The sequence below is a fragment of the Squalius cephalus genome (assembly GCF_949319135.1).
Source record: "Squalius cephalus genome assembly, chromosome: 1".
Classification (NCBI taxonomy): Eukaryota; Metazoa; Chordata; class Actinopteri; order Cypriniformes; family Leuciscidae; genus Squalius; species Squalius cephalus.
The window spans coordinates 14,344,090-14,359,152 of record NC_137122.1 but is presented as its reverse complement, the minus strand read 5'-3'; the positions used below and the strand labels follow the sequence as shown (position 1 = coordinate 14,359,152).

The 15,063-nt window shown below is 40.1% G+C and overlaps 2 protein-coding genes across 2 annotated transcripts in view; one reads left to right on the top strand and one right to left on the bottom strand.

The window, feature by feature from the left end:
- LOC307163129 (uncharacterized protein) overlaps window positions 1-3,431 on the top strand; it is an 81,472-nt gene extending 78,041 nt beyond the window's left edge. The window contains exon 4 of the mRNA XM_079879020.1: window positions 2,905-3,431. Coding sequence (XP_079735146.1) covers window positions 2,905-3,110 — 206 coding nt within the window. The 3' untranslated portion in view covers window positions 3,111-3,431. The remainder of the gene's footprint in view (window positions 1-2,904) is intronic.
- A 7,710-nt stretch (window positions 3,432-11,141) lies between these two features.
- LOC307166004 (putative nuclease HARBI1) lies at window positions 11,142-13,213 on the bottom strand (the record flags this gene model as incomplete). Its single annotated transcript, XM_079884098.1, has 6 exons — window positions 13,139-13,213; window positions 12,652-13,050; window positions 12,000-12,554; window positions 11,815-11,930; window positions 11,607-11,718; window positions 11,142-11,512 (listed from the first exon to the last, which is right to left on the bottom strand). Exons 3-6 carry the CDS (start codon window positions 12,469-12,471, stop codon window positions 11,142-11,144), a joined length of 1,071 nt encoding a protein of 356 aa, XP_079740224.1. The 5' UTR covers window positions 12,472-12,554; window positions 12,652-13,050; window positions 13,139-13,213.
- Window positions 13,214-15,063: the final 1,850 nt, after the last annotated feature.

The window sequence follows — 15,063 nt, the reverse complement described above, 5'->3', positions numbered from 1 at the left end:
CGGTGAGTTTCACGTCTTTGTAAACGAAAGTTTAATGCGTTTTATGAAGGATTGTTCCAGTGCACATAGACTACCATTCTAGAGGTTTTGGGGAAAGCGAAAGAAACCTTAAATTCTCGGGACAGCAGCATCTGTCCAAATTTTAATCTTAACCGTTCTATTTCATCAGAAACGATCTGTAAACAGGGCTTTAAGTGTAAAATACCGAACTTGTCCTTTAAAGGGGGGGTGAAATGCTATTTCATGCATACTGAGTTTTTTACACTGTTAAAGAGTTGGATTCCCATGCTAAACATGGACAAAGTTTCAAAAATTAAGTTGTACGTTTGATGGAGTATTTCTGTGCCAAAAATACTCCTTCCGGTTTGTCACAAGTTTCGGAAAGTTTTTTCCAAGTATGGGCGTGTGTGACGTCAGATGGGGCAGAATTTCCTTATACTGGTCCTAAGGGCACTTCTCCCAGAAGGGCGCTTGCGCACCCGTAGACCAGAGAGAGAGAGCGAAAGCAGTACACCCATTAGGGAAGTCATCGGCTGCACTGCCCAGTTTGACGCCGGATTTGCAGATCTTCTAATGCTTAAGGATGGAGCAGTCCCGACGATAAAGGTTCACGGTCGTGCGTTGGAACCGCAGGCGGTGAGTAAATCTGCTTCAAATGTCTGTGTGTTGTTAGCTATCGCATAAGCACAGCAAGTAAACAACATTTGTGATTCTTTCGCTCCGCCCACAAGGCACGCCTCCAGCCACTCGTTTTTTTTTTCCGGAAAGACTCGGTACAGCCTATCTTTCTTTTATAAATATAATAAAACTAAAGACTTTTTGGAGATATGAAGGATGCAATACTACTCTATAGGTACTCAAGATTAACTGAGTGCTTCACCCCCCCTTTAAGAAGAAGGAGGTCTGTTCTGTATATCTGTCGTGGGATCAAGCAACCTCTGCCGTTATCTTAGTCGGGCCTTGAGCTTTGCCATCTCTGAACCAATCAGTCTTTTCCAAGCTATCTAACATTGACAATGTTCTTCCTTTAGTTGGACTCATCTCTTTGAAGCTTGCATGGCTATAAAGTTCTTAGCTGGGGGTTTTCGTTGGTTTGGATTGGTGATTTGGGGTCTGGAGTGTTGAGTTCTGTGTGGAAGATTCATTTGTGTTTGGTTCGCCCTCAAACCCTACAACACGGAGGCGCCGGCGCGTGATCTCAGCGCATAAGCTACTTGCCTCACAGACCTGAGAAATATATATTTAGAAAGCATGAAATGTGTACTTTTAAACAAAACAATTGAAATCTAAAGAAAGCAGACTGCTCTCTGCTTATGTAATCCGTATGAAATGTGCATTTCTCTCTGGCGCATTCACCACTGCAAAGATCGCGAGTCAGCATTGTCAACTTCATCTTTGACACAGAAAACACTTGTTTATTAATAAACAATTGAAATGTCTCCTTGATATATTTGACATATTAATAATCATTACTTTTCTCAGTTCTTTGTGACAGCTTTTAGGTGCATTATTGGCAGCGCACCCTTACATGTTACATTTACACAACACCACCACTCAATTGTTAATAGTGTTCTTTGGTGTTCAGTTTATACAGGTTTTCTAATTATTTAATATATATATATATTGGCACAAAGTTCTGGAAAACTGTCAGTGAAGTCCCGAAATGCAAATTTGTTTAAATTCATACCTATGTAATCACCATGACCAAAACTTTTTTTTGTACTTTTTTTTTTACATTGAATCTTGAAAAAAAAAAAAAATAGACCGACCTACCGACCCTTCTTTTTTTTTTTTTTTTTCCTGTTACAGCAAACCAAAATATTTTTAAGGATGGCCTCAATACAGTGACGTTGGTAACGGTTGAAGAATACAGTCAATGCTACAGTTTGTGTAAAACTGAGACAATGGATTGAGATTATTTTCTTGTCCTCCCATCATGCAGTAGAAAGAGCCCAGATGATGTCATAATTTTAAGAAATGCTCTGTTTTTAAAAGGAGGAAAATCATGTCAGGAGTAACAGGGTTGAGTGAAACATGTAGGACACAGATAATGCTAATACAAATTATTAATTTAAAACTAGTTAATGCTGCGGCCACTCTACACTTTGATCATGTGAAATTTCTACACACACTGCTACGGTCGTGAAATGACGTCACATTTTGCGGCAGCTTTTTTACAAACATGAATTTAACATATAACAAATAATAATTCAAAATGTAAAAAATAAACAATCCACTCCACTTGAATGCTAAACGCTTGTTATTTCTCACAGGATTATTCACTTGAACTTGTGTTTCTGGTGTCCCACTTTCACATGTGTATGAATGGAAGTCAGTGGTAGGAAAAGTCTAGTGTGAACGGCCATTAATAATTCAAACGTTTTAGTAAAATAAATATCAATCTCAAAGTTGGTGTCAAAACATGGCAGTATTGTATATTTTAGTGTTAATATGTTAGATAATTGTCATTGAGCAAATATATGTAATAGTTCTTTTCTAAAAAAAAACATGGGATTCGTGCCTATAATGTTTTAAAAATAATAATTGGAAGATAAATTTACCTCATTCATGGAAAGTTTCAAGGACATAATCAATTTATAAAAAGGCTTCAAATTATCATAGTATTTTATAACAGTTGTCTACTATTACATCAGGGCTCACTTTCATGTCCTTTCACTTTATATTTCTCTCCTTGAATTATTTTGATGTTCTGAACATTATATTTAATATTTCTTTCTTTGATTTCAGACCTGATGGAAGTGAAGGAGGAGAGTGAAGAACTGAGTGAAGTGAAGGAGGAGTGTGAAGACCTGAGTGAAGTGAAGGAGGAGTGTGAAGACCTGAGTGAAGTGGAGGAGTGTGAAGAAATGAGAGAAGTGAATGAGGAGAGTGAAGAAATGAGAGAAGTGAAGGAGGAGAGTGAAGGACTGAGTGAAGTGAAGGAGGAGAGAGAAGACCTGAGTGAAGTGAAGGAGGAGAGAGAAGACCTGAGTGAAGTGAAGGAGGAGAGTGAAGACCTGAGTGAAGTGGAGGAGTGTGAAGAAATGAGAGAAGTGAAGGAGGAGAGTGAAGAAATAAGAGAAGTGAAGGAGGAGAGTGAAGGACAGTGAAGTGAAGGAGGAGAGTGAAGGACTGAGTGAAGTGAAGGAGGAGAGTGAAGGACTGAGTGAAGTGAAGGAGGAGAGTGAAGACCTGAGTGAAGTGAAGGAGGAGAGTGAAGAACTGAGCAAAGTGAAGGAGGAACATCATGTCAAACCTGGGGAAAAACCTTACAAATGTTCACACTGTGACAAGAGATTCAGTCGATCATCCTATCTGGAAACACATGAGATGATCCACACCGGAGAGAAGCCGTTCTCATGTGATCAATGCGGCAGAACTTTTCGTCATGCATCAGCCCTGAAGAGACACCTGAGAGTTCATACAAAGGAGAAGCCTCATTCATGTTCTGTATGTGGAAAGAGTTTTTCACGGCTGCAAACTTTACTGATACATCAGAAAATTCACACTGGTGTGAGAGAGTACATGTGCTTTGAGTGTGAGAAGACTTTTACCACAGCTGAACATTTAAAACTGCACCAGAGAATTCACACTGGAGAAAAACCTTACAAGTGTTCACACTGTGACAAGAGATTCAATCAGTCAACAAATCTGAAAAGACATGAGAGGATCCACAGCAGAGAGAAGCCGCACACGTGTGATCAGTGTGGAAAAAGTTTCTCTTTTAAAACTCACCTGAAGCGACACATGAAGATCCATGCAGAGGAGAAACCATATCACCGCAGTCTGAGATCACAGCAATTAGTTCATCTTTATGTACTGAGCATCTCTACGGAGCAAGTCTCTTCTGTGTAAGTTCGACACACATCACTCTATAGCCAAATCTAGCGTGTGTGTGGTGAGCACAGGACACTTTGTTGATTGATTGGTATCTATTATCTCATGTTCAACCAGCAGGAATATCTAATTAGTCAGTTCAGATTAGGGCTTTGACTCCGAACTTCGTTATTCAAATATAATTTGAACATTTAAAAAAAATAATGATATTTGAACGAATATTAGGCAGCCTTTAATATTCAAACCTGTTATGGGCATTATTTTTTGTGTTTGCTTGTAAACGTTGTTTTCAATTCAGATTCTGAGGCTTTTTTACACCTGAAGTTGTGAATCGCAAGTTTATTAGCAAGGCTATTATTGGTCATCTGGGCTTCTGTAGGTGACGTTAGCGTCCTGGTTAGCGCCTATTTTGTATATCAAATCAATGGCTGCGCCAACGCCTACAACACCCACGCCTGAGGAGGAGTTCGAAATCTACACTCCTGACAATTTGAAAAGCAATGTGTGGCGGTACTTTGGGTTCCCAAAGAAACAGGGAAAAAACACGAGTAAGGACAAAGTATTTTTTCTAGGGATGCACCGATACAATTTTTTCAGAATTGATCTGATACCAAAAATTCCAAAGTGCTGCGGGAAACCCTGAGGCATAATTGTCATTGCGTATGTGTATGCAGCATGAGTCAAATCTTCTGTTTGTGAACAGTTGTATTTCATTCATTAATCTGACTATGCATCCGTGCTTTTAATTGCCATTGCCTCGTGTGATAGTAATATGGATCTTAGTAGTATTTTAAGTGATAATTGATTCTATAAACAACTATAAAAAAAAAAGCCTTTCTCCGGCTCCCTGCACCGGGCGTAATGCGAAACCGGAAGTGTCTACCCGCACACTTGCTGATCCGAAATCCAAAATGGCGGCCACGTGCAACTAGCCTATATTGTGACGTTGTGGACTTTCCCAGAGAAGCAGACAGGTGACGAGGATCGAGTTTACAAGCACCAAACGGCTGTGGTTTATTTCCTGAACGTGTACAACCTAAACACGGGTACCAGGAGGTGTCTTAAATGTCCCCACAAACAACAAGAAGGCCCAAAAAGTGATGTAACTTTCAACTAACTTTTCTCCGCACCCCTCACCGTCCTCCCCTCTTTTCCCCTTTTTCGTCTTTAGCCTCTCCCTCTCAACTATTTCCCTCCCGGACACCTCCCCCCAACAACAGCAGGTTGTAGAATACATCTGCGATGCTACCATACACTCATTTCTAATGGATGAAGCCTTGGCCTAGGAGAGAGGTCATCAGGTGGTCTCCAACCTTCACTGGCTGTTTCGACCCTTAACCACAACACCCTCCAGTTGGCGGGTCATCAAGTGACTGGCCAGGTCACTGCTCCTCTCCTCCAGGCTTCCAGCTTGTGCCCTCGCTCTTGTGCCAGAGCCAACAGGGGGCTCTCTCTGACGCTTCTCACAGCCTACGAACGGCTGCTTTCCTCAAGTGGCCTCTCAATCCAACCTGTCAATAGATTCCACACATATTGAGCTGGGAATCCCTGACATCTGACTTCCACCGACATGAGCCATGTTGTCCACCCCTTGTCCCGGCAGTCTTGGACGAGTTGCTGGCATTTGGGTTTTTTCCTCTCTGCAGCTTCCTCACAGCCCTCCTCCCACGGCACCGTCAACTCCACCAGAATGATCTTCTTTCCCTTCTGGAGACTACATGATAATGTCGGGCCTTAGAGTTGTGGACAATACCGCCTCAGGGAAGTGGAGTTTCCTCCCGAGATCAACCTCCATTTCCCATCCCTGGGCTGACTGCAGGAGATTCTGCCTGGCTTGGCTGTGGACGACAGGTCTTTGGCCATCTTTCACAAAGGCGATGGTGCTCAGCATTGGTCTTACTTTGGCTGGTTGTTTCTTCCTCCTTTCTTGCTCCAGGATGTCTGCAAGCACTGCCAACACCTTGTCATGGCGCCACCTGTATCTTCCCTGTGTCAATGCAATCTTACACCCTGACAGAATGTGTGCCATTGTTCCTTTACCACCACACAACCTGCACAGTGGGTCCTCCCTCATCCCCCACCTGTGCAAGTTGACTGGGGTTGGTACGGTGTCATACACTGCTCGGAGTAGAAAGGATATACGGAAGGGCTCCAGCCGCCACAGTTCACTCCATGCGATCGTTCTCTTGAGGAGGTTCCACCTCGTCCAGGCACCTTGGGTTGTGAGCCCGATGGATTTTGCTCTTCTCCCTTCTTCCTCAAGGTTTCGGACTTCATCCTGGATCATGGTTCTCTTCTCCCTAAGGGTGGACTTTGACCACTGCTGGAAATGTGCTGTTCCTAGACCCTGTCTTCCAGTGCAAGGGTTTCTGATGATATCTTTGGTTATGAGAGAACATTCTGCCTGGTTAATTGCCGTGCTGGCGGCCCACTTATGGCCAGATCTTGTTCTGACTCCTGCTTCCCTGGTGAGTTGGTCTTGAGAGTCCCTATATGTCACGGACAGTCTGCATTTGGCGACTTTAAACTCCTCCACCACTGAAGACAGGGAAGCTGGAGCTGGCCCGACCTTATGTAGATCCCCAAGGATGTAAAGCTTGGGGGTATTCCCAACCATCTTCTAAGGTGCCTGTTGAACTTCCTCTCCATTTCTTCAACAGTTGATAGAAGCACCTCATATACCGTGAGAAGCCACATGAGTCTCGGGAGCAGGCCATGTTGGTAGATTCAGCACTTGTATTTCAAAGGCAGACCAGACTTGTCAATCTTTTTCATCCATTCTTCAACTTGTTTTCTGGTGCTGGAGATGCTGTTCCTGTCTGACAGGGAATCATCATACCACTTTCCAAGGCATCTAATTGGGTTCCCCTGGATGTTCGGGATCACTTCCCCTTGAACAAGCAGCTTGAACATTCCAGTTGTTTTGCCCTTTTGGATCACCAGGCTCCTTGAGGTGAATCAAGTAAGCATATTTACAACAGAGAATAAACAGTGTCAGGGCCACAATATGAATAGCGTTTTACTCTTGGAACAATAGTGCTTTGTGGTGCTCTTATTTTTAAAAGTTTTATGATCATTTTCAGTTTCTGCACATATAAAATGTTATTTTAATGATCTAATGAAATCTGATGATTTGATGAAATGAGTGTCATTAGTGATTGTTTTTGTATTATTGATGTTTTATCCATGTCATGTTGTGAGAATTAACAGTATTGTCTTTCAATGGAGCAGTTTAATAGTCCTTTATCATGTATCCTAACTCAAATAATGTGTTTCTAACAGCAAACACTCAGAATAAAGTGAGATGATCTGCTGATGATCCTGAATGGCTTGTTGAATGAGTGTTGATAGTCTGAGGCTCATCAATATTAACAGATCTGCTGAAAAAACTCTTTATTAATAGTTCCTGTTTTCTCCTCATTTATTATGCTGATGTCTTCAGATCTCCTGTAAATTGACACTTAAAGCTCATTTCATTGGTGTCAGCAGACTGAGGGGATTTGTTGGCTACTATGTTTATTTCTGTGTTTATGATTTTAACTGTTTTTCTTATCATTATTTATATTTTGAAGAATTTAAATTATTTATATTCTTTTCTACATTTCTAGATACCTATATTTTAATGAAGCAGCAGAATAATGTTAGGATTAGCAAACAAATTTTTTTTTTAAATAATCAGTTACTGTACGATGAATAGATGGACAGACATACATGTTTAGAAGTGTCATTTATTATAAAAACAAACTGATATTTATTGAGTATAGTATATAGTAATTTATATTTTTGATTTTGGCAGATCAGCTCCTCCCACTGCAATCACATCATCAGTGAAGCTCCTCCCACTGCAATCACATCATCAGTGAAGCTCCTCCCACAGTAATTCTCCAATAAATGCTGTAAATTCCCATCAGCTACAAGTGAAGACGAGCATCAGAGCATCAGGAAGAGCTGAAATCTGAGCTCAAACTCAGCTCAAAGACTGAGTTTATTAAAGAGGACAGTGAGAACATGAGTGATCCAGAACCCTGCAGAATGAAACGCACTGAAGATCCTGAAGAACAAAGAGGTTGGTGTTTATTCTTTTATTCTTGTTCAACATCAGATCAAGCTAAATACTATTTTAACTGTTTTATTTTACATTTATCTGGTTCCCAATTTGCAACAACTTTACCAGAATTTTCAACATAGTTTACAATTTTTTTTTTAAGAATAATCAGTAAACACCAAGTTACTGATAAAGTTGTATTTGTCAAATATCATACAAGTTATTCATAGTTATAGAGATTCTTCTTACAGTGACTTTGGTAACAGGGTTGATGAATGTGATCAACATGTAGGACACAGATAATGCTAATAAAAATGGTTAATTTAAAACTAGTTAAAGCCGCGGTCGCTCTACACTTTGAGCGTGTGAAATTTCTACACACACTGCAACGGTCGTGAAATGACTTCAAACTCTGTGGCAGCTTTTTTGCAAACATTAATTTAACATATAACAAATAATAATAATTCAAAATAAAAACATTAACAATCAACTCCACTTGAATGCTAAACGCTTGTTATTTCTCACAGGGTTATTCACTTGAGCTTGTGTTTCTGGTGTCCCACTTTCACATGCGTATGAATGAAAGTCAGTGCAAGGAAAAGTCTAGTGTGAACGGCCATTAATTATTAAAATGTGTTTAGTAAAATAAATATCAATCTCAAAGTTGGTGTCGAAACATGGCAGTATTGTATATTTTAGTGTAAATATCATGTTAGATAATTGTGCCATTGATCAAATTAATATTTCTTGCTAAAGAAACATGGGATTTGTGTCCATAATATTTTAAAAATAATAATTGGAAGATAAATTTACCTCATTCATAAAGTTGAAACTTTCAAGGACATACAATACTTTTTTTTAAAAAAGGCATCAGATTATCATAATATTTTATAACATTACATCAGGGCTCACTTTCATGTCCTTTCACTTAATATTTCTCTCTTTGAATTATTCTGATGTTCTGAAAATTAAATGTAATATTTATTTATTTCATGTCAGATCTGATGGAAGTGAAGGAGGAGAGTGAAGAACTGAGTGAAGTGGAGGAGGAGAGTGAAGAACTGAGTGAAGTGGAGGAGGAACATCATGTCAAACCTGGAGGAAAAACTTTGAGTCCCTCAAAGACTAAACAGACATGTTTAAAGAAAAGAAGAGCCAATAAATCTTTCACCTGCACTCAGTGTGGAAAGAGTTTCACAACCAAACAAAGTCTTGATATTCACATGAGGATCCACACTGGAGAGAAGCCATTCATATGTGATCAATGTGGGAAAGATTTCAGTCGATCTTCACACTTTAATGTTCACATGAGGATCCACACCAGAGAGAAGACTTTCACATGTGATCAGTGCGGCAAAACATTTATCTGTGCATCAGACCTGAAGAAACACCTGAGAGTTCATACGAAGGAGAAGCCACATTCATGTTCTGTGTGTGAAAAGAGTTTTTCACTGCTGCGATATTTACATGCACATCAGAAAATACACACTGGTGTGAGAGAGTATGTGTGCTTTGAGTGTGAGAAGACTTTTACTACAGCAAACAGTTTAAAACGGCACCAGATTATTCACACTGGAGAAAAACCTTACAAGTGTTCACACTGTGACAAGAGATTCAGACGGCCATCAAATCTGAAAAGACATGAGATGATCCACACCGGAGAGAAGCCGCACAAGTGTGATCAGTGCTGGACAAGTTTCTCTTTTAAAACTCACCTAAAGCGACACATGAAGATCCATGCAGTGGGGAAACCACTTAATCAAAGTCTGATATCAAAGTAGTTCATTTTCATGTGCTGAGCAACAAAGTCTCTTCTGTGTAACTGTGGGATTACAAATTTAAGAATCTGTTTAAGATCTGCTGATCTTATGTCCTTACATAACATAACATGAAAAAACCAAGGTAGAGTAAATAGAATTTAGCATTTAAGGTTATGCCAGTCCTGCTCTCTCTATTGTAAGGTAAATTAGTCAGATGACTGAAACTCTCACCCTTTGTCTTTAATGGCTCTTGGAGCCCCTGGCCCAGTCTTTGAATAGTCAGGCTGATTGGATTATGCATCTGAATGACACTGTTATGCTGATGAGATCAGGGCTGAGGAAATTCCGGTGACGGCCTGACTCCTGGGGCCTGTTGCACAAAACTAGGATAAGGGATTAAGCCAGGATATCTTGGTGATCCTGGCTCAATTGATCCGTAATCCGGTTGCACTAAAGCTGGATAGGGGGCAGGAGGATATGTTATGGTATAAATTACCATGGAGATTTATTCTGTGGAGCTAGCCTGCTCCAGACCAGGCTAAATTCCAGGATCTATTTAATCTCATCCCTATTGTCAGTCAGCAGTCACCACAAATGGAAACCAATAGTTATTTCACTGCTCACTATACATTGTTATCACATATAACTAGACCCACTGTCATTATTTAAAACGTTTGTGATCATTAATTTCAATCATTTTGGATAAATAATGATTTTTAGATGATGTTGCTATCATTAGATAATTTACAGTTTCCCATAGACTATAAGGCTATAAAATGATAGAATATTAGGGCCACAGAGGGAAAAAAAAGACAAGTCATAATATTGTAACCAGTTGTTTTAAAGGAGGACAGTTGTTAAAATGACAGATGTGGGGCATTTCGTGAAATTGTACTTCAGTATGGTTTCATAAACAAAGACATGCTGATGTGCCAGAATATTAAGTATCACATTGTCATAAGTATCAAAACTGTAAAAAGAATATGTAGCTTTTCTGCAGAAAGAACCAGCCTCATAAATTTATGACTTTATCCTTTTTCCTCAGTGTGGCCCTAGTACTCTGTCATATAAACAAATACACAAATACACATTCCATATGAATATAAAAACACAATGTGTAACATTATGTTCCTTTATTGAATAAGGACAAAACAAAGCAGGTAAACCATCAGCTCCTTTCGAAACTGAAGTCACAGTGACTCTACAAGATGGAAAGCACAGAATCAAAGCATATTATACAAAATGATACATACACATTCAAAGGTCTGTATATAACACACCCTGCATGTCTGCACACTAAAATAAATGCAGGACAAATCCATACACATCAACTGAACAGACAAATGAATGGATGCAGTAGCCTCCCTGCAGCCTTGTATTACACACAGTATACCGCACAAACATCATAAGAGGCCAAATTCGTAAAAAAACGAACCCAAAAAAACCCAAATTCCTCTGCCACCGCAGGACATATTTAACCAAAATTGAAAGCACACATACTAACTAAAATAATTCAACACATATTGGTCCCTCAGCAGCCGACCACTGTCGTCATCAGGGAAGATTGCCGGATTGTCCCAGTCCATGGCTGGTGGCACTCTGGGGGCCCTCTCCTTCCTCAGGCAGGCCACATTGTGGAGGACAGCACAAGCCACAGTAATATCACATGCCCTAACAGGGCTGACCCTTAATTTGTGAAGGCAGTGAAAGCGTGCATTCAGGAGGCCAAAGGTCATTTCAACTCTGGCCCTGGTCCTGGCATGGGCATGGTTGTAGGCCTGCTGTGCTTCCTGGGGGTCTGTGAAAGGTGTCAGGAGAAAAGGCTGGCAGCCATACCCCCTGTCTCCCAGCAACACACCAGAGAATTCACCTGTCAACACAAAATCTCATCATTACTACCTCATAAACACAGTGATATTCTTGACACAGCCATGATGGTTATAAATAGGGGTTGTGTGGCTTACCTTGTGATAGGCACTGATAGATTTCAGAGGCCCGAAAGATTCTGGAGTCATGGACTGAGCCAGGCCATTTTGCCACAACATTGCTGATCACACAGTCAGCATTGCAGACCATCTGAAATCATAAGATGAGGAATATTACACCAATCAATGCACATCACTGGCAATGCAGAGTGTTCGTCAATGGACAATATCAAAAAGTTATGTTCACCTGAACATTAATGCTGTGAAAGGATTTCCTATTCACAAAATCGGCCTCATGGGCACCTGAGGGGGCTTTTATCCTTATGTGTGTGCAGTCCACTGCACCAATGACATTGGGGAAACCTGTCACACAAAGTAATGAGTATCCTACTATGTGTTAACAGTTGTCCTGTAATTTGTAGATCCTCTTACCTGCAATCCTATAGAACTCCTCTTTGATGTCACAGAGTCTTCTGTGGCCAGGGAAGGAGATGAAGACATCTGCTAATGCTTTGATAGCCAGACACACACTCCTTATTGTGCGGCAAATTGTGGCCTTGTTCAGCTGTTCTGCATCCCCCACTGAGTACAGGAAGGCTCCACTAGCAAAAAAGCGCAAGGCCACACAAACCATTTGCTCCACACTCAGTGCATGGCTCCGTGCAGTGCGGTGCTTAATCCTGGGACCCAGTAGTCTGCATAGATACCTGATGCCATCTGCAGAAAACCTGTATCTTTCATATAGATGGTCATCAGGGAAGGCCAGTGGGTCCAACCGGTCCCTGAAGACCCTTTCTCGCCTGAAGGCTCTCCTCAGCACAAGTGCTTCTTCATCCACCACATCTCGCAAGAATGGGCATGCCATTGTCAGAGCAGAAAGGAACACACAATTTTGGGCCTTCATATAGGCTAGTGGCCACACCTGGTGCTGGGGGGGTGGGCAAAAGAGGCCGGTGCCTTATAACGATGACTTGGTTGTACTGATTGCTGGGAAAATAAAAAAACCTTAGAAAGATGCCACCGTCCTGTGTGCTCACAATAAGAGCTCATATGTCATGGCTCACTTGACTTTACGAGAATATACCTAATTTTTATTTTGAGCTGTGTCATCTTCTTGGAGCTGGGGGAGGAAAGAAAAATAATGATTAATACATTTGTGTTACAGTTAGCATACAGTGTACATTGAAGGCATATCTCACCTCCCTCTCAAGTTTTTTTATTTCAAGGTCCAGTTTCCTAATTGTCCTCTTTTTTATTTCGGACTCCAGTGCAAGATTTTCCATCTTTTTCTTCTTGTACTGAATGTCTATGTCTGCCAGTTCTATTTGGCGCCGGAGGTGGTTGCCATACAACTTTCTGATAGCTTGTGAGCTCTGTGAACACAATACAATTAGCGCAGCTGGAATTTGGCAGGATGTGGTGTCCTTTTATTAATACGCACTATGTTGCCAGGCTGGTTTTCCCACTGTATAGCATCTGGGTCCTGTAAAAGAAATTAGATTTTTTGATTTTGATGAGGACTCCTCACCATTGGAGTCTTTAGTAGTACTTTCACAGTCTTAACATGATACCTCATGCCTTCTGGAATCCAGAGAGATGGTCTCCTCCTCATCATCGTCTCCATCATGTGCTGTTGCTGCTGCACTGGGGCTTTAACCCTATCACATTTAATCGGATTCATATTGAAGCTAGTAGACAAGACATGCCAGGCCTACAGTATGCCTTTGATGGAGTACTCACTGGATCAGCATCGTCTGGTGCTTGTGCTGGTGGCTCTAACAGGAACACAGTGCTGCCAGACACTGCAAGGCAATAGGTAAACCAAAGTCAGACAGTCCAAATTGATTCAATATGAATGTGGTTGTATCCCATGTAGAGATGGAAGGACATACCTTGAATGAAGCGGGTGGCATCTTGGGAGGAACCTATGCTCGTCTCTTTCCCCCCAGGGATCCCCTCTAAGACGGGCCTGCCTTTATCTAGCTCCAAGGCCATGCCCTCTGCTGGGGTAAGGTCAGCCTTTGGTGACCCACCACCCGTGCCTTGTCTGTGGGTATTCTTTTTCACTGCTAAAACAGTACAGACAATGTGTGAGCAGGCACCTTCTGGGTACAATATATGCTTGTGCTTTGTTAAATATTAGTCAGGGACCATACCATTCTGCAGAATGTTCTTGTATTTGATTTTGACCTGCTGCCATGTCCGTTTTGGCCCGTTCATGTTTAATCTACATCTCACACTCACACACACACACACACACAAAAATGACTTGGTATTTTTGTCTTGTTTTCAGTAAAAATATATATAAAAAAAAAAATCTTACATAAAGATGTATTTTCTTGATTTGCTAAATGACCTAGCAAAATAAGTATAGTTTAGACAAAAAATATAAACTTTAAGTAAATGTGTGCTTAAAACAAGCAAAAAAATAAAAAAAATCTGTCAATATAATAAGAAAAATTCTCTTGAAATAAGTTTACTTTTTCCATAAACACTTAATTTTAGAAAAGTTCTCTTGAAATAAGTTTACTTTTTCCATAAACACTTAATTTTAGAAAAGTTCTCTTGAAATAAGTTTACTTTTTCCATAAACACTTAATTTTAGAAAAGTTCTCTTGAAATAAGTTTACTTTTTCCATAAACACTTAATTTTAGAAAAATTCTCTTGAAATAAGTTTACTTTTTCCATAAACACTTAATTTTAGAAAAGTTCTCTCGTTTCACTGGCAGATTTTTTTGCTTATTTTCCTAGGTAATTTTGCTCAAGAAAATATTTAAGATTTTTTTGAGATATTTTTTTTTTACTGAAAACAAGACAAAAATACTAAGTAAGAAAGACATTTTTTGCAGTGCAGTGAGCAACCGACCTTGGGTCCTTTGAAAGGCGCTATATAAATTAAAGTGATTATTATTATAGCTCATCTATTTATTCAATTAAATTTTATTTATATAGCACTTTTCACAATTGTTTCATTCTGTCAAAGCAGCTTTACATTAATAAAAGCAGGAGAAATACAAAAAAAACGGTGGACAACATAAGAAGCTGAGTACAACGGCTAAGATTAAACCGTACTGAGCGTAGTAACGTTAAATAATAATGTAAGGCTTTAATAATAATTTATCATAGCTTTATACAGTGTGATGTAGTTACTTTACACAATTTCACTCATATCTGCAGTGCATTTCAATTAAAAATTTAACCGTTTCATAATTACAGTACAACTGCATTTTTGGAGATGTGAATTAAATATTTGAATTGTAATTGTGATGTTTCAGCGGAGCGGTGAGTGTGTAATTGTGCACAACTTACGCATTCAGGTGGTCTGAAATACTTTGCCACGCTTTTTCTCTTTGCTTTATCACTGTGGCGGTGTTGCCTTTCTTCTTAATTATATCTTTTACCTCCTCATATGCCTCCATGAGGATTTGTGCTTCCGACGGGGAAAAGTACGCGGCTCTAGTTGCCATGGTAAATCAGTTAATCTGTGATCTGTGG